The sequence below is a fragment of the Xyrauchen texanus genome, chromosome 13, assembly GCF_025860055.1.
Source record: "Xyrauchen texanus isolate HMW12.3.18 chromosome 13, RBS_HiC_50CHRs, whole genome shotgun sequence".
Taxonomy (NCBI): Eukaryota; Metazoa; Chordata; class Actinopteri; order Cypriniformes; family Catostomidae; genus Xyrauchen; species Xyrauchen texanus.
In genome coordinates this window covers 8,614,699-8,637,533 of record NC_068288.1, presented here as the reverse complement: position 1 = coordinate 8,637,533, position 22,835 = coordinate 8,614,699, and the positions used below count along the sequence as shown (strand labels likewise).

The following is a 22,835-nucleotide window of genomic DNA, read 5'->3' as shown; positions in this document are numbered from 1 at the left end:
TTAACTTGAACTTACTTCAGGGTGTATGGAAAATGTCAAATGGCTTGTCCAGGAATTCCCTGGGACTCATCAAATGCACAGTTTGAATGCACTATACACTCACCTAAAGGATTGTTAGGAACACCTGTTCAATTTCTCATTAATGCAATTATCTAATCAACCAATCACATGGCAGTTGCTTCACTGCATTTAGGGGTGTGGTCCTGGTCAAGACAATCTCCTGAACTCCAAACTGAATGTCAGAATGGGAAAGAAAGGTGATTTAAGCAATTTTGAGCGTAGCATGGTTGTTGGTGCCAGACGGGCCGGTCTGAGTATTTCACAATCTGCTCAGTTACTGGGATTTTCACGCACAACCATTTCTAGGGTTTACAAAGAATGGTGTGAAAAGGAAAAAACATCCAGTATGCAGCAGTCCTGTGGGCGAAAATGCCTTGTTGATGCTAGAGGTCAGAGGAGAATGGGCCGACTGATTCAAGCTGATAGAAGAGCAACTTTGCCTGAAATAACCACTCGTTACAACCGAGGTATGCAGCAAAGCATTTGTTTAGCCACAACACGCACAACCTTGAGGCGGATGGGCTACAACAGCAGAAGACCCCACCGGGTACCACTCATCTCCACTACAAATAGGAAAAAGAGGCTACAATTTGCAAGAGCTCACCAAAATTGGACAGTTGAAGACTGGAAAAATTTTGCCTGGTTTGATGAGTCTCGATTTCTGTTGAGACATTCAGATGGTAGAGTCAGAATTTGGCGTAAACAGAATGAGAACATAGATCCATCATGCCTTGTTACCACTGTGCAGGCTGGTGGTGGTGGTGTAATGGTGTGGGGGATGTTTTCTTGGCACACTTTAGGCCCCTTAGTGCCAATTGGGCATCGTTTAAATGCCACGGCCTACCTGAGCATTGTTTCTGACCATGTCCATCCCTTTATGGCCACCATGTACCCATCCTCTGATGGCTACTTCCAGCAGGATAATGCACCATGTCACAAAGCTCGAATCATTTCAAATTGGTTTCTTGAACATGACAATGAGTTCACTGTACTAAAATGGCCCCCACAGTCACCAGATCTCAACCCAATAGAGCATCTTTGGGATGTGGTGGAACGGGAGCTTCGTGCCCTGGATGTGCATCCCACAAATCTCAATCAACTGCAAGATGCTATCCTATCAATATGGGCCAACATTTCTAAAGAATGCTTTCAGCACCTTGTTGAATCAATGCCACGTAGAATTAAGGCAGTTCTGAAGGCGAAAGGGGGTCAAACACAGTATTAGTATGGTGTTCCTAATAATCCTTTAGGTGAGTGTAAGTCACTTTGGATAAATGGATCAACCCAACTCTAAATGTAGCTACCATTGATTATTACGGGATATCAAAAACTTGTGGATTTTGAGATAGCACATGTACATTCCACAGACATCTGTGTGTGCATTTACATCTGGAAGGCATATTGTTTTTTAGGTTGTTTGCTCATCTGCAATATGTCTATAATACGTTTCCTCTTGGATGTAATGAAGATCTTCAGCAGACATCTTTGAGACATTAATTTATAATGTTTTCAGAATGCTTATGTGAGCAGGGCAGAGCTGAGCGACATCTGGGCAGAGGGAGGCGGGGAAGATAAGTGGCGAATGACTTTCACCTGGTGCCACACTGGTCTCGTGTTCCAGCGAGGGGCGGCATGAGTACTTAAGGAGAAGAGATAGCGGCAGATGCGTGAAGCTGTTTGTGTGTAGTGTGTTGAGCTGAAGAGCCAACAGAGTTTATGTGTAGTGAAGCTGAAAAGCAAACCTTTTGTGTACTGCTGAAAAGCGGCCTTATTGTGTGTGACTGAAAAGTGGAAAAGTTGAGCTATAGCCTATATAGGAGTGGCACCTCTCATCTGACCAACATCTGGATTGTCTGTGCATTTGACTAATCTTTTATGTTTATAAAGTACTAGTTCACTTACTTTCTGTCCTTTGCTGAGTCACTGTTATTGCTGATCATTGTTTATACACAAACAGTATCACTTTCACTGTTTCTGCAGCTGAACAAAAATCATAGTGTAACCACACCTGGTTATAAAGATCCTTTATATAGTGGATCAAAATGAGGAACACAATTTTTGTCATACCCCAACAGACATTTTTGCATAATTCGTATCGTATGACAACAGAATACTTGTAATCTGTCGCAGGAGTCACTTGGACTACTTGTATAATACTTTAGGGTCCTTTTTAAGCTTTAAAGTGAGGCACTATACACTGCCATTGTAATAAAAAGACAGATAGTAAGAAATATAAGACAAAATGTCAAATGGGTTTGAAACAATATGAGAATGGGTCAATTATGACAGAATTTGTATTTTTGAGTAATCTACTTGTTTAGTAGATTAATAACATGGGGTGCTGGACTGCAAAGGCAAAGACAAATAAAAAACTGAAAGCATGAATTTAATAAATCAATATTTTACATATAACAAAAATCTTGTCAATTTGAGGCTATACTGAATATTTTAATTTCAGAGAGACAACTAATAAATAAACTATATATATATATATAAAACAAAATGAGGCAATTATTTTAAAGTGCAATATCTACTGAATGTTGATAAAACCTGTACCTTTGTTTTTTCATATAAAGTACCTTTAACACTGTCAATATCAAAGCTGTTTTTGTACTGCTGTCCCTGAATAATGACTAAGCCTGAGAATTATTTCAATTCTATTCTATTACAATTATAAGGTGTATTAGCTTGTGGATGTTTTGATATCCCAGTCACTGACAGTCACTAAACTGTTCTTGACAGTGCTGCCGGTGCCTGCATCTGTGAGAACTGAAAACAGAAAACCAAGATATGTGATCAGAATCACTGCATAAACATGATCTAAAAAATGCACTCTTCACTTTACACTATTTCTGTTTCTTTGGTCAAATAAGAAAAATAACATTTGGATAGTATAAAAAAAAAATATACAACATCTGTTTGTAGATTTGTATGACCATTGGTTTCAGGCATAGTGTCATGCATTAGATATATTATGTTGGGAATATTATGGTGGGTTTTCAGATTAAATGGATTGATTGACAAAAGCAGAGTAGTATGTTTGTATGCAAACAATCGTCTCAGCTCCGTACGTAACCTCGGTTCCCTGAGACGAAGGTAACATGACATTGGGTTGATTAACGCATATGGGGAGTACCTTCTTACACGACCTAGTTAAAACCGCTCTACAATAACGGCAATATTCTAATATTGGCTATTGTGTTTGAGCCCCGCCTGTTTTGGCACGAAGCTGTCCGCTATAAAAGCAGGTGCACAAACACCATTTCCTCAGAATTTCTGACTGAGAACAAGGAGCACATCGCTCGTACCTCAAGTCTTGTAGTGAGGCTAGAGTTCGCAATGTCTTGTTCCCTTCATCTCAGGGAACCAAGGTTATGTATGTAACCAAGACTTTCCTTTACGACTTGACATGCTTTGATTAACACATATAGGGAACAGAATACCTTCATGCCGCACTACACAACGTAACCTCCCAGAAAGGAAACATGACAACGCAGTCTCGTGGGACAGCGACCGACATGAGTATGTTGCAGTGAGTGACCCTCATGTTAGGCCTGGAGGGGAGAACTCAGAATGAATATATGAACTATAGTCATATAGTATGAATTAACTTCACGAACCCAGTCGGGAAGGACGTTTATTTATAATGTAAGTGCTTGTGACTTATGGTAAAGTACAACTGCCTGAATACCAGGCGGTTGTGTAAACAGATGGGGAACTCTTCTTTAAGGGGAGGAGCATAATTATATATATTTGGCCAATGAAATAGCAAGCACCAGGACTGGAATGGGAAGAGGAATTGTGTGTTCGCTTTCCTTTTCTGCATATTGTGGAGGCTCATTTATGCTTGTCTCGGCACGTTTCTTGGCCGACCCACGATCCCGCACAGTTCTCCTAATGCCAGTCTGCCCCTGATCGGCCCCAAAGTGTGTCGGCCCACCGGGAAAATGCCCGGTATGCCAGATTACCAGTCCAGCCCTGGCAAGCGCTCTAAACAGAGAGGACTTGTGAAGAGATATACATTACGTCTAGGTTATAAAACCTTGCAAAAGTGTTTTGAGAAGACCATCCTGCTGCAAAACATATGTCTTGTAAGGACACACCATTCGTCCATGCCCATAGGGAGGCCATGCCTCTAGTTGAGTGTGCTTTAACACCAATTGGGCAAGTCTTACCCTGCGACTCATAAGCCAGAGCAATTGCATCGACAATCCAGAGAGAAAGTCTTTGCTTGGAGAAGGACATTCCTTTCGTGCATCCTCCATAGCATACAAAGAGCTGATCGGACAGTCTGAACAGGTGGTTACACTCAACGTATGTGTGTAGCACCCGCACAGGGCATAGCAAATACAGTGATTGTTCCTCATCTGAATTAAATAGAGGAGGGAAGAAGGCCTGAAGGAGAACCACCTGCGCTCTGAAGGGCGTGGTTAGGACCTTAGGCACGTTGCCTTTTCTGGGTTTGTCAGTGGCTTTTGAAAGACCAGGGCCATGAATTCAGACATGAATTGTCTATTGATAGTGCATGCAGGTCACAACCCTTTTTACTGAAGCCAGAGCCAGCAGTAGTGCGGTCTTGATGGAGAGTTTGCGCAAATCAACAGAGTCCAAAGGCTCAAAAGGGGGCCCTGTGAGAGCTTTTAGGACTAAAGTTAAGTCCCAAGTCGGGACTTTAGCCAGCCGAGGTGGGTTTAATCATCTTGCTCTAGGAACTTTCTGATTAAATCATGCTTGCCTATAGTGGTGCCGGCTTCGTGTGTGATAACCAGATATATTTGCCACATACCCTTTGAGCATTGATGGAGTGAGTCTTGCATCTAATCGCTCTTGAATAAATATGAGAATTTCAGGTATGGGGCAGCTCATTGGTTCTTTGCTATGTGAGAGACACCAATCAGTGAACACATTCCATTTAAGCACATAGAGGCATCTCGTGGACGGTGCTCTGGCCTGTAAAATGGTGTTCATGACTGAATGCGTCAGTTCTGGCACGTTTGGCATGCTCAGTTCAGGAGCCACACATGCCAGTTCCACAGCTTGGGCTGGGGATGCCAGATTGTGTCTTGCGCCTGAGAGAGGAGATCCCTCCTCAGCGGTATTTCCTATGGCAAGCTACATTTACATTTATGCATTTGCCAGACGCTTTTATCCAAAGCGACTTACAGTGCAATTATTACATATTGCATTATTCCCCCCGGAACAACCTGGAGTTAAGTGCCTTGCTCAAGGACACAATGGTGGTGGCCGTGGGGTTAGAACCTGTGACCTTCTGATTAACAGCCCTGTGCTTTAGCCCACTACGCCACCACCACTCTCAGCTGTATTATCATTGGCTGATTGGGCCATTTCGGCGCAATTAATAGAACTGTTTCCATGTCCACCTGGACTTGGACTTGGTTTTTTCAGTTGGAACTGAAACAGACATGGTAGAATGGTCTGTACATGCACATGAACACCGAAAAAGGAGATTTACTGGCATTAGACCAGATTTTCCATATGTAAAGCAGTAAGTCTCTGTGTTTGCGCAGTAGTGCCTCTCATTGGCTGGTAATAACCAATCGCTGAAGTAATTAGAAAAACCCATATTATTTGTTTTCCATAGGGGGGAGCACCGCATCGATACATTTCGTGAACGTGCGGAAAGTCAGAGACAGAATTAAATGAAGGACTTTACAATTATACGCAGTTCCCTCGAACATGAATCTAAAAAGCCTGCTGTAACGTGGTGCAATTGGTACATGAAGTACACGTGCTTCAGATCTAATGACGCAAATCAGTCCTGAGGACGGATGTGCGATAAGATAAGTTTCTGAGTTAACATTATGAATGAGCGCATCGCAAGCACGCGATTCAAGCGTCTCAGAACTAGAAAGGGCTGAAGCCTGCCGTCCTTCTCCAGAACAAGGAATTAACAGCTGAAAATCGTGCTGTGTGTGTCACAGTCTGTGCACGCAACACCGGCGTACCATGTGGTCAGACCACAGATTGTTGTAAACACCAGCTCTTGCCACACATTCATACAGCGGGACAGCAGGCTTATTAATTCATATGAAACAACCTCTATCGCGTTCTTTGCCAGAAGATTGTGTATTTCGGCTCGTAACATTGGTGCACCTTCGGATGGAACCGTGGAAGAAAGAACACTGTTGGAACAGGCCGGCCGATGTGCAAATTGGATCGTATATCCATGTTCGATTTGCGGCCGAGTTCCGCAAATCTGCCCCATTCTTTCCCAAGGTTCATAATGAACCGCCCTTGAAAGGACGCGGAGCAACTCCCTGTCATTGTGTATATCGACGCCAAAGGGTAGAGGGCTTCTAGACAAGAGATGATCACTGTCTTGAAGGAAGTAATTCTGAGAAAATGGTGTTTGAGCATCTGCTTTTATAGTGGACAGCTTCGTGCCAAAACAGGCGGGGCTCAAACACCATAGCCAATATTAGAATATTGGTGTTATTGTAGAGAGGTTTCAATTTGGTCGTGTAAGAAGGCACTCCCCATATCCATTAATCAACACAATGTCAAGTGCACTGAGTCATAAGGGAACTAAGTTTACACATTAAATAGTTAATAACTGATTATTATTATTAAAGCAATAAGCCACTCGAAGCTGTGTGCTACAGGAATTTTACTACAGGTAAGGGTTTTCTTGGGCACGATGTGAAACGAAGTACATGCTAAAAACAGAAATATGATAAAAGACACCAATGTTCAATAAATATTTAGGTGTATTAATAATAATCTGAATAAAAGATTCTTCCACCAAGTAATGCAAGCAATATACCAAGCAATGTAGCAACATGACACATTAATATAGAATTCAACTGACGTGCTATCACAGGTGTGAGCATTTTATGACTTTGAATACAGTTAATCCGACAAAGAATTATGTACCATGTTTCTGCCCTTTGCCCGTTGATGAGCCCCACACACTAGTGCTGGTGTCCAGACTCTTGTCCAGGCTCTTCCTGATTGGGGCGGGGCTTCGGCTGTGTTTGGGTATAGCGCGCACATCCTCCATAGAGGACATATCCCAGTCATCGTCATCATCGTCATCTATGTACTGCAAGATAGATGTTTGCTCAAAGTAAGTGAATGGGTCTTTAGTAAAGTGAAATCTGCATATTTTTACAATCTAAGCTCAAAAACAAGCTGCCGAGCAAGGACACTGACAAGTTGCCACTCACCATTACACTTAGGTATCTTTTACTTTTATCTCTTCACTTATTTTCCTTCTACATACTAACATGTCTACTTTACGAATAACACATGCCTTCGAGTACATCCCTGTTAACGTTTATAGACCATTTACATGATATAGACCAAACACAACCCACACAACCTATGGCCACTTTGCACTTCAGCACCTGATCCGCTCTCGTTCTCAGTGGGACTCTGGAACTGCCAGTCTGCTGTGAACAAAGCTGACTTCATTCCAGCCTTTGCCACACAGTCCACCCTAAGCATCCTGGCACTGACGGAGACATGGATATGTCCAGAGGATACAGCAACACTTGCTGCTCTCTCCAACAACTTCTCCTTCTCTCACACTTCTCGACATACCGGTAGGGGTGGGGGAACAGGTTTGCTCATTCATAACAACTGGACTTTTTCACTACAGTCTTCACTATGTAACAATACATCTTTTGAATTCCATGCCATTACTACAATGCAACCCACAAAAATAAACGTTGTTGTCATCTATCGCTCTCCAGGTCAGCTGACAAACTTTCTTGAGGAGTTGAATGTCCTGATGTCTTCCTTGCCAGAGGATGGTAGGCCACTTGTGGTTCTTGGCTATTTCAACATACACCAACACAAGCCCCAGGCCACTGAACTGAATACTCTTCTGGCCTCATTTGACTTGGAAAGACTACCACACCACAGCAACTCACAGATTGGACCTCATTTTTACACATAACTGTACCAACTCAAATATTCTTGTTACACCTTTACATGTCTCTGATCACTACTTTGTTCAATTCAACATGACTCTCCCATCTACATTAAAACAGACTCCACCTTTGGTTTCCTTTCGCAGTAACCTCAGTTCTCTTTCACCCTCTCGCCTTTCCACTGCTGTCTCTACCTCTCTTCCACAATAAATGTATTTTCCACGCTTGATGTAAACACTGCCACAGACACACTTAACTTTTACAACCTGTCTAGACAACATCTGTCCTCTCATCTCTAGGACAGCACGTACTAACACCATCCAGCCCCTGGCTGTCTGACGTCCTTCGTGAACATTGGACTGACCTAAGGGCAGCTGAGAGGAGATGGCACAAATCTAAAGATCCAGCAGATCTAGGTAAGTATCAGCTTCTGCTTGCAACTTTTTCAGATAATGTTAAATCTGCAAAAACCTCCTATTACAAGACCAAGTTCATCAACACCACAGACACTTGCAGCTTGTTTAGAACATTCAACACACTCCACACATCACTGACAGCAGATGTCATCACATTTTTTACTAATAAGGTTACAACCATCAGCAATACATTCTCAGCACCACACCCTGTCAAACACCCGTCTCCTGTATGCAACTCTTCTGTCTCTATGTTCTCTCCTCTGACTGACACTGAGGTCTCTAAACTCCTCCTCTCCAACCACCCCACCACCTGTGTCCTTGACCCCATTCTAGGGTTGCAACGGTATGAGATTTTCACGGTATGATAACCGTCTCAGAAAATATCACGGTTTCCCGGTAAAAACTTTTTTTTTAAATAAACCGAATTATAAACAAGATAAAAAATAGCATGTAACTATAACATGTTATATAACTAAATCATGTACGTTTACGTGTTAAATTAACTACTAAATGAAAAATAACATCAGCTGTGTGAGCTTTTAAAGTAATTTCCAATGATTATTTACAGTTAACATATACTGTAGGTGTGCGACAGCACAGCCAGACTGCTCCTCTATGTACCTTTACCTGGTTCTCAACTGGTTTTGCTTCAGGATGCAGATTTTACATTGGAAATCAAGTGGTGACCCACCATAGTAAAAACATAACCTGTATTTAATGTATCCTGAGTCGCATTTCCTTTTATGTTGCATAGTTTTGTTCATGGTTTCAAGTACAAGGACATGCATCAAGTGACATTATTTTTGTTGTTGATAACAAAATCTACAGGAAGTTTTCTCTACCCCCTTTTAAAAATTGAAGAGCATATTTACTTATATGAGCCCATTATTATCCCGTTTGTTTCCTAATTATAAACATAATTCAAACAGAACACACATATTACACAGGAGGAAAGGCTCCTCATTACCGAGGTTAGGGTCAGTGTAGCTAGCCTTAAATAATAGTAATAATAACAAATTATATAAACATATCTTGAAGCTTTAACTACAACTGCCACTGTAAATATCAAATTAGGTCTAATAGATTCTAACTTTAGATTATTTCATATGAAACTATAACATTGTCAAAATATAACGTGAAACAAATTTGTTTCACGTTATATTGAAACAAAAGGTGATGGTGTGTAATTATTTATAAAAACATTTGGTGCATAAATGTGTTTCTCTTTTCCTCCTCAGTGCTGTTTGACATGTCAGGGTTGTCTACTGTTTGAGAGGTTCGATTTGACTTCCTCCGTAACGCTTTAAACTAGAAAAGTCTCACTAGAATTGAAATTGGTCTCATCAGTTTTGAGGTCTGCACTCCACAATATCGAGGGAAGCCCAGTTGTTGCACGTATGCGCCAGAGAGAAGAGCAGATCATGATCGTGAGCTGGTCCGTTATACTCGTGCGAGAGTGCAGTTGAGAAGCCTTTAGATGTTTGCGACATTATCATTAAATCTGCCTCGGCAGTCCTAAATAGGCTATCACTTGGGCGGCCTCCGAAATATCATCAATGGGAGAACCATGGCATTGTTCTTTCCCTGCTGTCCCAGTCTGAATAGACCAGTTGAGAAACACTGCTTTAACTCACACACACACACACTCACTTATGTCAGACCCCCTTGCTACTCTCTGACATTTTCTCCGCTGCATGTGTGTGTGTGACGCAAGTTGACGAGTCTGTCAGGCAGACAAGGAGGAAAGGTGATGCGCACACGCATTTGAGATTCTCCGTCCAGTTGCATTTTTTTCTTAATATCGTAGATAAGCAAATGTACATGATATGATAACTGTCAAATTTCATACCTTGGTATACTGTGAAAACGGTATACCGCTGCAACCCTACCCTACCTTCTACAGGCCATCTCTCCGTCCATCCTACCTGGACTCACACACATAACTAACACGTCTCTACTTACAGGCACTTTTACCACTACATTTAAGAAGGCTAGAGTAACCATGCTGAAACCCACACTTAACCCCGCACAAATAGAACACTACAGACCAGTCTCTCTCATCCCATTCATGGCAAAAACACTTGAAAGGGCAGTTTTCAATCAAATCTCTGCATATCTCTCACAGAACAAGCTGCTGGATGACAATCAGTCAGGCTTCAAAAGTGGACACTCCACCGAGACTGCCCTGCTGTCTGTCATTGAGTCGCTGAGACAGGTGAAAGCTGAATCCAGATCATCCGTCCTTGATTCTGCTGGACCTTTCTACAGCCCTTGACACAGTCAAAAATCAGATCCTACTTTCCACCCTCTCCTCACTGGGAATCACAGGAACTGTACTTGACTGGTTTAATTCCTATCTCTCAGGTAGGTCCTTCAAGGCAGCCTGGAGAGGTGAGGTATCCAAGCCACATCACTTACTTACTAGGGTACTTCAGGGATCAGTGCTTGGGCCACTTCTCTTCTCTATATACACAACATCACTGGGACCCATCATTCAGTCACATGGTTTCTCTTACCACTGCTACGGCCATGACACGCAACTCTACTTGTCTTTCCAGCCCAACAACACCACAGTGACTGCCTTAACCAGTTACACTTAGCCAGTTTAAAAAAAAATATATATAAAAAATAATTCTTGTTGCACTTTAATCTGTTTTGAATACTATTCTGATGCTAGTGAAACTTTTTACTATGGTACTTTTCCTACCACTGTCTCCTTAAGATGATTCGCTTAGGTTTTCCTCTTTTGTAAGTCACTTTGGATAAAAATGTTTGGCAAATGAATAAATGTAAATGTATTGATTAACTTTCGCTAATAATTTATTTGATTAATCTTGATTGTCGAGTTCAGTAATCATCTAGTAATCAAGCTAAAGTGCACAATGCGGCTTGCACCTTGGATGTCATATCGCATTCGTTCTGTACTGAGACTGCATGTTAATATTTGACATTTACAGCAACATGAAAATGTTTTTAGATTAAACATTTTTCAGTGTATATTTTCAACAAACATAATTATTATTGTAATAAAAGACATACAATAAATTAATGGTAATTAAACATTACATTAAATATCAATGAAGTAAATAAAGGATAAACACATTAAAATAAAATGGACTGAGAGGAAAGTACCTCTACTTGCAATTATTAAGAACCAACAATGAAAAATCAAGGAAATACTCACACCAAGTATATTTATTAAAATGTATAGTTGCATAAATGTATAGTTGTGTTAATTTGAATGACAATCACCTTTCAAAAGTAGTGGAAAATAGCAACACATTCATTTCTTAATTATATTTATTTAAATGTATTTAAAACGTTAATCTGGATAACAATTAACTATGACAAGTCAAGGAAAATACAATACTCACATTTATTAAATATACATATTTAAATGTATTTAAACAGATAACTTTAATGTCAATCTATAAAAATATGAATCATCCTGAAAACTGACATCTATAGACATCTATAGCAGTGATGACATCACTGCTGAGAAACAGTTTGAACACATCACCAATTTTCATACCTGAGTCTGTGTAATCAATGAGATTAGATGTCTTTAGGGAATTACAGTCTGATCATTAAAACTGCTGTGCCTTTAAAAGATCTTGATTTTTTTCAACTCATACTCTTTACCTCTTTCTTTACATCTTGCTTTGTATTCTTGACAACTGTTGCTTTTTCAAGGAATGTATTAACGCCCCCTGCTGGTTTCTTTGGGCCTCGCATCGCCAGCTGTTTTTCCAGACTTTTGCCAAGAGCTTTAACATCACCTACAAAAAATACACATACAAAGGCTGATTTGCTTTTTACAGAAATGTGGCATGCTTTCATGATAGTGAATATATATAGTGACATACACTCACCTAAAGGATTATTAGGAACACCTGTTCAATTTCTCATTAATGCAATTATCTAATCAACCAATCACATGGCAGTTGCTTCAATGCATTTAGGGGTGTGGTCCTGGTCAAGACAATCTCCTGAACTCCAAACTGAATGTCAGAATGGGAAAGAAAGGTGATTTAAGCAATTTTGAGCGTGGCATGGTTGTTGGTGCCAGACGGGCCGGTCTGAGTATTTCACAATCTGCTCAGTTACTGGGATTTTCACGCACAACCATTTCTAGTGTTTACAAAGAATGGTGTGAAAAGGGAAAAACATCCAGTATGCGGCAGTCCTGTGGGCGAAAATGCCTTGTTGATGCTAGAGGTCAGAGGAGAATGGGCCTACTGATTCAAGCTGATAGAAGAGCAACTTTGCCTGAAATAACCACTCGTTACAACCGAGGTATGCAGCAAAGCATTTGTGAAACCACAACATGCACAACCTTGAGGCGAATGGGCTACAACAGCAGAAGACCCCACCGGGTACCACTCATCTCCACTACAAATAGGAAAAAGAGGCTACAATTTGCAAGAGCTCACCAAAATTGGACAGCTGAAGACTGGAAAAATGTTGCCTGGTCTGATGAGTCTCGATTTCTGTTGAGACATTCAGATGGTAGAGTCAGAATTTGGCATAAACAGAATGAGAACATGGATCATGCCTTGTTACCACTGTGCAGGCTGGTGGTGGTGGTGTAATGGTGTGGGGGATGTTTTCTTGGCACACTTTAGGCCCCTTAGTGCCAATTGGGCATCGTTTAAATGCCACAGACCTACCTAAGCATTGTTTCTGACCATGTCCATCCCTTTATGGCCACCATGTACCCATCTTCTGATGGCTACTTCCAGCAGGATAATGCACCATGTCACAAAGCTCGAATCATTTCAAATTGGTTTCTTGAACATGACAATGAGTTCACTGTACTAAAATGGCCCCCACAGTCACCAGATCTCAACCCAATAGAGCATCTTTGGGATGTGGTGGAACGGGAGCTTCGTGCCCTGGATGTGCATCCCACAAATCTCCATCAACTGCAAGATGCTATCCTATCAATATGGGCCAACATTTCTAAAGAATGCTTTCAGCACTTTGTTGAATCAATGCCACGTAGAATTAAGGCAGTTCTGATGGCGAAAGGGGTCAAACACAGTATTAGTATGGTGTTCCTAATAATCCTTTAGGTGAGTGTATATAGTGAGTCAATAAGTTTGTATTTTCAAAAATAAAATATTTTTTTTGTCCTGATGATAAAATACTTTCTCCTAGGGGCCTGGGTAGTTCACATTCATTGCTAGGGTGGCTAGAGTCACATTGGGTTAACCTCCTAGTGATTGCTATAATGTGGTTCTCGTTCTCGGTGGGACGCGTGGTGAATTGTGCGTGGATGAATAGCGTGAGCCTCCACACGCGCTAGGTCTCCGCAGTAATGTGCTCAACAAGCCATGTGACAGTCTCAGATGCGGAGGCAACTGAGATTCATCCTCCACCACCCGGATTGAGGCGAGTCACGAGGACCTATAGCGCATTGGGAATATAGTGGTGGCGTAGTGGCAATATGGAGTGGTGGTGGCGTAGTGGCAAAAGCACAGGGCTGTTAATCAGAAGGTCATTGGTTCGAACCCCACAGCCACCACCATTGTGTCCTTGAGCAAGGCACTTAACTCCAGGTTGTTCTGGGGGGATTGTCCCTGTAATAATTGCACTGTAAGTCGCTTTGGATAAAAGCGTCTGCCAAATGCATAAATGTAAATGTAAAAGGAGAGAAAATTCTCCTAATCCAGTTTAATGTGCATAGTCAACTGCTAGCGGCACAGAATTACACATTTAACCTTTAAATTCCAAAAGCAGGTTTCAGCAACACAATGACACTAGTCAGATCAGAGACTTACTGTGTGTTATCTTCAAATTTCCATTCTGGTCTGTGTGTTTGTGCAGCTGTGAGAGGTTGATCTCCTCCATCTCGCTGCCATCGGTCCACTCACTGTCACTCTCGCTCAGAGCAGTCACGTGTGTTCTGTTCGAGCTGATCACAGGAGCTGCAGAGCGCACAGCAGAAGCGAGAGGGGACGAGCGCTGACGTGGTTTAGAGACTTTGACTGGGGTGCTGTTGACAAGGGCAGGTTTCTTCTGCATTTGAAGAGCCTCTTCCTCAGACTCCTCCTCCTCAGACGATTCTTCATCAGAGCTAAATGGAGGGGTTCTGAAACAGGGGCACCACATCAAAGGAATATTCCAGGTTCAATACAAAATAAGCTCCATCGACAGCATTTGGTAATAACTTTGACCTGTTCCTCCATTTCTTTAAAAAAGCAAAAATCTGGGTTACAGTGAGGCACTAAGGATGGAAGTAAATGTTCATGTCTAGGAATGTTTAACAAAATGTAAATAAGGTTCATTTGATTTTCATGTTGTCTTTAAAGGTAACTTTTTGCTCATGTCATCTTGGACATACAGTGACACATAGTGGTGTGGATGCAGCATCATTCAAAATCAATAGTTTTTAGTTTTTAGAAATTCACTATTCACAATCATTCATGATTAATTTAATCCAAGAGCGAAAGTGTCCAATAACAGGGCAGTTACTGAGATTAAGAGAGTAGTATTCAGCTGGTTATGTGATTCTAAATTGGCAGCCCCCATAAAGGCGCCCCTGGCCCATGTAGAATAAAACACCTTTTATAAGGTTACTTATTTGACTAGAGTCCTCATCTCATGTGAGTGCTCATCATTTTATACATATGTTTCAAAATTGCAATTAATTTCTTTAGGAGTAAAATACTTTTTTAATGGGGGAAAAGTACTGAGTGCACATTTAAGTAATTTCTCTGAATTAAAAACAACCCTTTTCAAAACCCTTTTCAAGCACACCAGATCCACAGTACAGTGTTGTCCATACTTGTTATGCTGTAGTGGTGTGGAGGTCTTGGGCAGGGAGCTGGTTCTGTTGCGTGGAGCTGGTTGTGGTGTGTACTGCTGTTTGGGAGCAGGGCCTGATGCCACACAAGTAGCTGTAGAAGGAAAACTGCTGGATCTGGGTCTGGACTGAATCACTGCAAGACAATGAGAAAAAAAGAGACACTTAATTTTTGTTCCAAACCCTTGTGAGCTGCCTTCATTTCTGCTATCTACAGCTATCTCCTTAGGCAACATCCTACATTGACCTGAATTAGCACCCTCTGTATGGGCTGTGACTCATGCCATCCCAGATGTGTGACTTTCTTTCTTCTCCAGAACACAAAGATTTTTAGAAGAATATCTCAGCTCTGCTGGTCCACTCAATGGAAGTTAATGGTGGCCAGAACCGTGAAGCTTCAAAAAGGATATAAAGACAGCATAAAATTAATCCATACAACTCCAGTGGCTTAATCCATGCCTTCAGAAGCGAAATGATAGGTGTTGGTGAAAAACAGATCACTATTTAAGTAATTTCTTTTACAAAAAATTCTCCTCCCTGCCCAGTAGGTGGCAACATGCACAAAGAATGCGAGTCACCAACAATAAAAGAAGAATGTGAAAGTGGAGATTTATGGTAAAAGATTACATACATATTGATCTGTTTCTCACCTACACCAATCATTTTGCTTCTGAAGACATGGATTAAACCACCGGAGTTGTATGAATTGATTGTATCCTTTTTGGGACACTTGCATTGAATGGACCAACAGAGCCGAGATATTCTTTTAAAAATCTTTGTTTGTGTTCTTCAGAAGAAAGAAAATCATACACATCTGGGATGGCATGAGGGCGAGTAAATGATGAGAGAATTTTCATTTTTCGGTGAACTATCCCTTTAAAACTCCATAAAAACAACACTCCTCCCGTGATGTGCACAAGAGACTCAACTAACACACACAGTTGATTCAACATTTCACCATGTTGCTAAGTTAAAAAACTTTATACTCTAATAAACACAAAAAGATTAAAGATCCACACAGAAATATTGGGTGAAAAAGTTAAAGGGATATTTCACCAAAAAATATGCCATCCCAGATGTGTATGGCTGTAATTGAAGATTTTTAGAAAAATATCTAAACTCTGTAGGTTCATACAATCCAAGTGAATGGTGATCAGATCTTTCTAACACCAAATATCACATAAATGTAACAAAGTAATCCATATAACTCCAGTGTTTAAATTAATTTCTTCAGAAGCAATATAATAGTTAATATAATATAATAGAAACGGAAAGAAAAAGTAAATCCTTTTTTACTCTAAATCTACATTTTAACTTTTAATTTCAGATGTGAAAGTGAAACTAAACAGGCACCACATGTGACTTTCAGATGTAATATTGAAAATGAAAGTGGAGAATTAAAAAATAAATACATTTTGATCTATTTCTCACCCACAACTATTATATTGCTTTTGAAGGTATGGATTTAACAATTGGAGTCTTATGGATTACTTCTGTGTTTCCTTTATGTGATTTTGGAGTTTCACTAGCATTGTATGGTCCTACAGAGCTGAAATATTGTGTTTAGCAGAAGAAAGAAAGTCATACACATCTGGGATGGCATGAAGTTGAGTAAATGATGAGAAAATTAAAATATTTGGGTGTGCTATCCCTTTAACTTTAATTAAATAGAACTAGCACTACCAAACACATACTTTTGCTAAAACGCTAAAAGCACCACAACAAATAGAAAAGAAAAGAAGTGTCTCATAAGACATTTTTAGGAGTTTAAGTTCTTTTAAATTGACACACTGTCCAAAGATATGGCACTCTAATGTTATTTAACATAAAAACAGTAAAACGCAGAGCAACGGTCAAAAATGTCCATCTATCACATGTTCACATAGAAAAACATATTTAAAAACACCACAGACAGATGCAATAACTCATTCAGTGTTAACAGAACATTAAGCAGCATCATTTTGTTGGCAGCTGTTCAGAACAGCCTTCACATCTAAAGCACCAATGATGCATAAATATGGAGAGCTTTCTTATTTTTGGAACAAAGCTATAGTGTCATTTGCAAGCAGTGCGCTGACATTTATTAGTATGTCATATCCGGTTGGGAATGGATATAACTTATTTATGATATTAATTTACATCTTCTCAACCTTGAAACTGTACAGATAATCCTGACCTTGATCATGTTGTTTGGGTTTGGCTGGGTGCTCTGTGTTCCTCTCCTTCACTCTCTGTTCCAGTTTACAGTTAATGTCTTTCTGAGCCCTCCGATACACTGGATCCTCTTCCTGTCTTTTCTGACGGTCAGTGATTATCTGAGACATGACGTTCTTATACACTCCATTAGAGAGACCACTGACTCCCTGAACATCACAGAAACATGGAGGTTAAGCAGTGTCATGCATACACTGCAGTGCAACTGTAAAATGAGCATATGTTTATTGAGAAGAGCCTGTGGTTTTACACACTCTACCTTGAAGCCCAAGCTCAGAAGTCTATCATCAAGGTTCTGCTGAGCTGCCAGATGCATGTCTCTTTTCAAACCCGGGTTCTTCAACAGCTCCTCCACCTCATGTTTCCTTGAATGTCTCTCTGAATGACTTTCAGAGAAGCTAGAAGAATCTGAAAACATAAGATGAATGTCAGACACATCATGGTAACTTGCAATTATCCTTCTTGTTGCTTGGGAACACCAAGAATGATGGAATACAGTATTATTCTAGTATTATACAGCATTTTCAGAGGGCAAACCCCCCCCCCCCAAAAAAAAGAAAATTCAAACTGCAATGTATACAATTCTTATCAAAATACATTTACTATCAACTGTAACAACTGAAAAAAAAAAAAAAAACTAAATACAAAAAATAACAGACTATAATAATCATGAATATTAATTATTTTACTATAATACATCTCTTATAATGTGAATAAACTGCAATGTAGAGACAAAAAGTTAAATACAAATTACAACTTATTCAAATAAATAACAAAGCAATTCAGTCTGTATATACAAAAATATACAGTGGCCCCCAAAAGTATTTGGATACTTTTAAAAGAAACGGTTGTCATTGCATTAGATAACAAAATGTCATACCAAATGGCATTTATTGTACAGAAAGATCACACAAGCACACTTTTCAAGCAAAATATCAAGTCAAGTGGTTTTTATTGTCGTTCAACCATATATCCAAGATGAATGAAGTAAAGCATGTGTTTATTTTACTAAAACAAAACTTTTATGTTTTATTTAGTAAAACAATGGATTCAGGGAACTATCAAAAATTAAGACAAAAAGTATTTGGACACTTTCTGGTTGCCAAATGTTAGTGGAGCATGTCCATAGTTAATAATGAACTCTACCTGTGGTTACTCTGCTAGGAAATAGGGATGCCAATACCTGGATCAGTATCGGCTCTGATACTGAAGCTTTTAGACGGATCGGGTATCGGTCCGACGAGCCCGATCTAAATCCGATACTGTGTGTTAGTCATGTTCGTTACTGTCAAGCTCAGAAAATGACATAAAAGAACCATTAAACCACAATTAAAGTTATTAATATGACTCATGCATTTTATTCAAAGCCACTTGAAGACGTGTGATAGCTCCGTGAATCACAAAAGGCTCTGTTTAATAAGAAAATATATCAAATGCATGCGCAGCTCCAGCACGTTATTGAATGGCGATGCTCTGTTTACACACACATGCGCGTCTATTTTTAGCATTCACGTGGTGCACAATATTTGAGCGCTACTCACGAACATCATCTCAGATGTAGATGCTCAATAGTTCGGTTCTAAGAATCATTTAGCATCATTTGTTTGCAGTAGCTGCTTGCTTTGATATTTTGTTACCTGATATAATGACGTTCAGGCATTTTCCAAGTGTGACTTTCATGCACACATCCATGCACTTCTTTAAAAATATTATTTACTTAGTACAACCATACATTAAATCCATGAATATAGTACAGTAGTTTAAATGTAAGATTGATGATTTTCATTTAAAAAAATATTTCAGATGGAAATAAAACTGCAGTTGTAGAAGTTTTTATGTTTTTCAAAAACCCAGAAGCAGCAGAGAAGGACAAACATTCAAAACAATTATTTTCTTTCCTGTGACACTATATTTAACTTCCATTCCTCTCACTCTGAGCTGTCCAATGATTACATGCATGCGCAAACATTGGCGTATTGAGCAGACAAAGGCTGCAGTGCTTTGATATAATGAATCTAAAAAATGAACATCTTTCAGCCCATGCCCTTAGCTTGCTGACTTACGGACACATGCAGATTGAACAAGAAGGATGCGAGCATGCCACAGACCACTAAACTCCATCACTTTTACCGCTTTACCTTTATCTTCCTCAGACAGCTCCACTATAGGATCCAGTTTATGGACTGAGTTGGACTGCTCTAATAAACAACGCAAAGAGGTCAAAGAAGAGAGAATGGGGTTACGGATGGACTGCGCTGTAAAAAGAGGTAATGAAATTGTTACCTCAAGGAGCTATTTCTACCTGATCCATCCTTTAAAATGAGTTTTGTTGGTGTAACCTGATGTATTCAGTTTGATTCAGTGATGTTTTGACTCCAGTATTAAGTAATTCTGTCCTTACAGTGAGTAAAATGCTATACAAAGTGAATTATTTTTAATTTTTTTTAACCAATGTCATTTCACAGTGAGTGGGGCAACCAAGTGAGCACAATAATGCAAAGCATGAAGCAATGCATGTTAATGGTGGTGGCTAGTTGTGATTTATGGTTTGACACTAGTTAGGAGATGTTATATTTTTAACAACATGTTATGCAGGAACCGTGATAAAAACTAGCTAAATAGAAATCGTAATGGTAAAATTGTAAAGGAGATGGACTTAACAGGATCTAGGCAATGTGGAAATGACTTACCACTGATCACCACTTTAGCTTTAATCTCAGGAGTCAGGGCAGCAACAACTAAAACAAAAAAATTAATTAATGAAAATACATTTAGAAATATATATTGTAATAAATTATGAAAACTATAAATGTTCTTTCTAATATACTCAGTTATTAGATTTCAGTATAAGACTGATGCCTGTGTATGCACTAGGTAGTAGATAGCAAGGCAGCTCACTAAGTTGTGGAACAGAGCTTTTCTCTACATACCTTCCCGTTGTCCTGTTATTGTTGGTGGCTTTGATGAAAGCTGCTTCATCTGTGAGATCACCAAACCCACATGTTATTTTTTATAACAACAAGTTCTGTCAGCAAAAAATTAAAAGGATAGTTGACTGACAAAATGAAAATTCTCACATTATTTGCTCATCCCGTTCCAGATGTGTATTACTTTCTTTCTTCTGCAGAACACAAATGCGGATTTGTAGGAGAGTAGCTCAGCTCTGTAGGACCATACAATGCAAGTTAATATTGGCCAAAACTTTGAATCTCCAAAAAACCCATAAAGGCAGCATAAAAGTAATCCAGTGGTTTAATCCATGTCTTCTGAATTAATATGATAGGTGTGGGTGAGAAACAGATCATTATTTAAGTCCTTTTTTACAAAAAAACCCCCCAAAAAACTCCACTTTCACTTCCACATTCTTCTTCATTTGTTTTTTGGTGACTCACATTCTTAGTGCATATCGCCATCTACTGGCCGAGGCTGGTCTAAGGTGTAGATTTATAGTAAAAAAGGACTTAAATATTGATCTGTCCTAACCCACATCTATCATATCACTTCAGAAGATATTAATTAAACCTCATATGGATTACTTTTCTGCTGCCTTTATTTGATGTTTGAAGATTCAAAGTTCTGGCGAACATTCACTTGCATTGTATGGACCAACAAAGCTAAGATATTCTTCTAAAAATCTTAATTTGTGTTCTGCAGAATAAAGAAAGTCATACACATCTGGGATGGCATGAGGGTGAGTAAATGATGAAAGAATTTGAATTTTGGGGTGAACTATCCCTTTAGGCCCAATTTAAATCTGAAAACTTATTTCACATGATTTTAAATGTTTTCATTTAAAAAGATAACCCGTGTAATGATTGAATAATCAGTTCGAAGATAATTGCTCAAATTTCCTGATTGTACACTCCTTCAGCCCAAACTCCAGATTACACTGTGAATGGCTGCACCTATACAGGATTTCCTGAACAATGGAGCTTCTTCCTGTGCAGGGCTACAGTACTGACCTGCTTGTTTTGCGAGGCAATAATTTGCTGCTGCTCCTGCAGACTGTGACTCAGCTCCTGCACCTGTCTCCGTGATTCCACCCTCCCTTCTGACACAGCAGAGCGCAGTTTGGACAGTTCCTCCTTAAGCTGTAGACCAGACAGAGTTTAAAACTGACATGAGCTATTCTCATATTTAAAAGCTACATGATGCTTATGATACTTACCAGAATTTTTTCACGGTCATGATCTTCCTTTATTTTTTGCATTTTTCCCACCCACTTCACTTCCTGTACAATAACAAACCCTCATTAATGCATCAGCTTTGAAACTACCTCAGTTGTAAGGGTGTGGTGTTTCAACTTTATCTCATTAATATTCAAAAAATATTTGTGTTTCTACACTGAAAATATGTGCTTCCTGTGGTACACAAATATAACTAATATTAAGGTTTAGATTAAGTAGAAATACAATCAAATAACAAACGGGTTTGACGTCTACTGAAATACACTTAAGTTCCCTTTCACTCTATTTTTTGATCCGCTGCTTCACTCATGTGCTACCGAAAGTGATCAGTGTTATCATAAATTACAATAACAGAGTGTAATCAGCGCATATTATGGCCACGTATAGCATGTTAGTGCATTAGCGCCATGAATGCAGAAGGTAAATATGACAAATTACACATTATCTACTGCATGTATATTACTTTAAATCATCATCAAGAAGTTAAAACAGCTTCTTTAACTGATCTCGTGTGAATTCTACTCATAGAATACAACATGAAGTCATTGATAAAACATTTTAATGTCATATTAGTTGATATTTGACACAAAGTCTTGTCCTCATATTTAAATGTACCTCTAAATGCCTCCCACAGCGGTGTGGCCGGTGTCTAAATGTTCACAAACAGTATGTTGTTGCTCTTTTTCAAACTTCTTTTTGGCTCTGAGCTAAGAATGAAGAAGCACTTTGCCTTGAGTGTGACAGGGCCTTAAGTGTTAACATTTGAGATGCTGTCAATACCATAATATTGTATGTTTCTGTGTCTATAGAACTGTACAAAAATATATACGTGTAAATGTTATGTATGAATATCAATGTATACTATTGAGATCACCCTGGGTGTATGTATTGGACTGTCTTTAACTATTGTATGTCTTACTTGTTTGTGGAGTTTTTGTTGAAGTTTAACAACTTCCTGCCAGTGTTCACTGCTTGCTGGTGCACTGGGTTGTGTCTGTACTGGCTGCGTAATCTCCTGCATATTTATCTGCTTCAATTTCAGCACTTCCTGAAGCAAAAAGGTACCATACAAAAGCCATTTCAGTATCATCTCACATCAAATTTTTTGCATAAAAATGTATATAGGAAAAATCATCCCCAGACATTCTGTCTTTATTTACTAATCCTCTTGTCATTCCGATGCTATTGTTCTTTTATCCATAAAACACATAAAAAATTTTTAGTCTTCATGCACCATTTTTGAATGTATGCAAGT

General features: G+C 39.5%; 1 protein-coding gene across 3 annotated transcripts in view; it reads right to left on the bottom strand.

Moving 5' to 3' along the window:
* Positions 1 to 2,259: 2,259 nt before the first annotated feature.
* Positions 2,260 to 22,835, bottom strand: part of LOC127653667 (cilium assembly protein DZIP1-like) — a 30,273-nt gene continuing 9,697 nt past the window's right edge. For 2 of the 3 annotated variants that reach the window (XM_052140432.1, XM_052140431.1), the window contains exons 7-19: positions 22,500 to 22,628; positions 21,562 to 21,624; positions 21,356 to 21,484; positions 20,324 to 20,372; positions 20,084 to 20,131; positions 19,532 to 19,591; positions 17,653 to 17,801; positions 17,356 to 17,542; positions 15,162 to 15,315; positions 14,155 to 14,465; positions 12,014 to 12,150; positions 6,955 to 7,123; positions 2,260 to 2,829 (exon numbers count right to left, since the gene is read on the bottom strand). In XM_052140432.1, the coding sequence (XP_051996392.1) occupies positions 2,744 to 2,829; positions 6,955 to 7,123; positions 12,014 to 12,150; positions 14,155 to 14,465; positions 15,162 to 15,315; positions 17,356 to 17,542; positions 17,653 to 17,801; positions 19,532 to 19,591; positions 20,084 to 20,131; positions 20,324 to 20,372; positions 21,356 to 21,484; positions 21,562 to 21,624; positions 22,500 to 22,628 (1,671 nt within the window). In that variant the 3' untranslated portion in view covers positions 2,260 to 2,743. The remainder of the gene's footprint in view (positions 2,830 to 6,954; positions 7,124 to 12,013; positions 12,151 to 14,154; positions 14,466 to 15,161; positions 15,316 to 17,355; positions 17,543 to 17,652; positions 17,802 to 19,531; positions 19,592 to 20,083; positions 20,132 to 20,323; positions 20,373 to 21,355; positions 21,485 to 21,561; positions 21,625 to 22,499; positions 22,629 to 22,835) is intronic. The other variant, XM_052140433.1, reaches the window with a different exon arrangement.